This window comes from Octopus bimaculoides, chromosome 4 (genome assembly GCF_001194135.2).
Source record: "Octopus bimaculoides isolate UCB-OBI-ISO-001 chromosome 4, ASM119413v2, whole genome shotgun sequence".
NCBI classification, from domain to species: Eukaryota; Metazoa; Mollusca; class Cephalopoda; order Octopoda; family Octopodidae; genus Octopus; species Octopus bimaculoides.
The window spans coordinates 51,599,809-51,600,685 of record NC_068984.1 but is presented as its reverse complement, the minus strand read 5'-3'; the positions used below and the strand labels follow the sequence as shown (position 1 = coordinate 51,600,685).

The 877-nt window shown below is 35.1% G+C and overlaps 1 protein-coding gene across 1 annotated transcript in view; it reads left to right on the top strand.

Moving 5' to 3' along the window:
- The window catches only part of LOC106870193 (NACHT domain- and WD repeat-containing protein 1), a 49,453-nt gene that overhangs the window by 12,849 nt on the left and 35,727 nt on the right, over nt 1-877 (top strand). The window contains exon 7 of the mRNA XM_052967630.1: nt 16-134. Within this exon, the coding sequence (XP_052823590.1) occupies nt 16-134 (119 nt within the window). The remainder of the gene's footprint in view (nt 1-15; nt 135-877) is intronic.

Genomic DNA, 877 nt, shown 5'->3' with positions numbered 1-877 from the left:
ATCTTATTGAGAAAGCGATCTATAAAGCAAACCGATCAATACTAAACGACACCTTATGTGAAGAAGTTCGGCATCATACGATATTTTGCCAGAGAAAATGCAAATCATTTTTCGGAAGGAATGATCTTTTGATGGTATGTTATAAATATTGATTTCTTACATTAGCTTGCGTAACTGATATGAAATAACGGGGCGCTGTCTCTACTTATCAGAATGAATTTCTTTTGAAGGAACGATGTAGTCCATGGAAGTGGATTTCAGTATAAGCTTAGTACTTATTTTATCGATCTCAGGTAGTGGTATAAAAGCCAAATCGACTCCAGTGACATTAGAACTTAAAACATAAGGAGGAGTGAAAAGAAGGAAACACTGTTATGTATGTGGCCTGGCGTGTTACTGCTTATATCACACTCATTTTGTCTTTTCACAAACGGTAGTGAAACCTCTGGATGCAAGAGAAAAATAATAATGTAATGAGGAAGGTATGATCGATTTCCACAGTTTGTTTGCTACTTATTTTATCGATCAAAGAAAAATGAAAGACAAAGCTAACCCCGGCAAGATTTAAACCCAGAGCGTTAAAAAAAAAAAAAAAAAGATGCAGCTGACATAATTTGTTCTGCATTCAACCGTTTTGTTACCCTACTACCTTTATCACGGTGACTAAACATTCATTTCTTTTTTAGGCACAAAACTACCTATCTTGGAAGTGGGTTAGTGGTGACGGCTGCGGGGTTTTTGATGACATGCGATAGACTTTGAAGACAAAATATCTCCCGGCAACATCAATCTGTAAAAAGTTTATCTATTGCATAAGTATTTGCATACATTTATGCATGAAAGTGACACAACAATAACAGTATTATAAAACAAATTA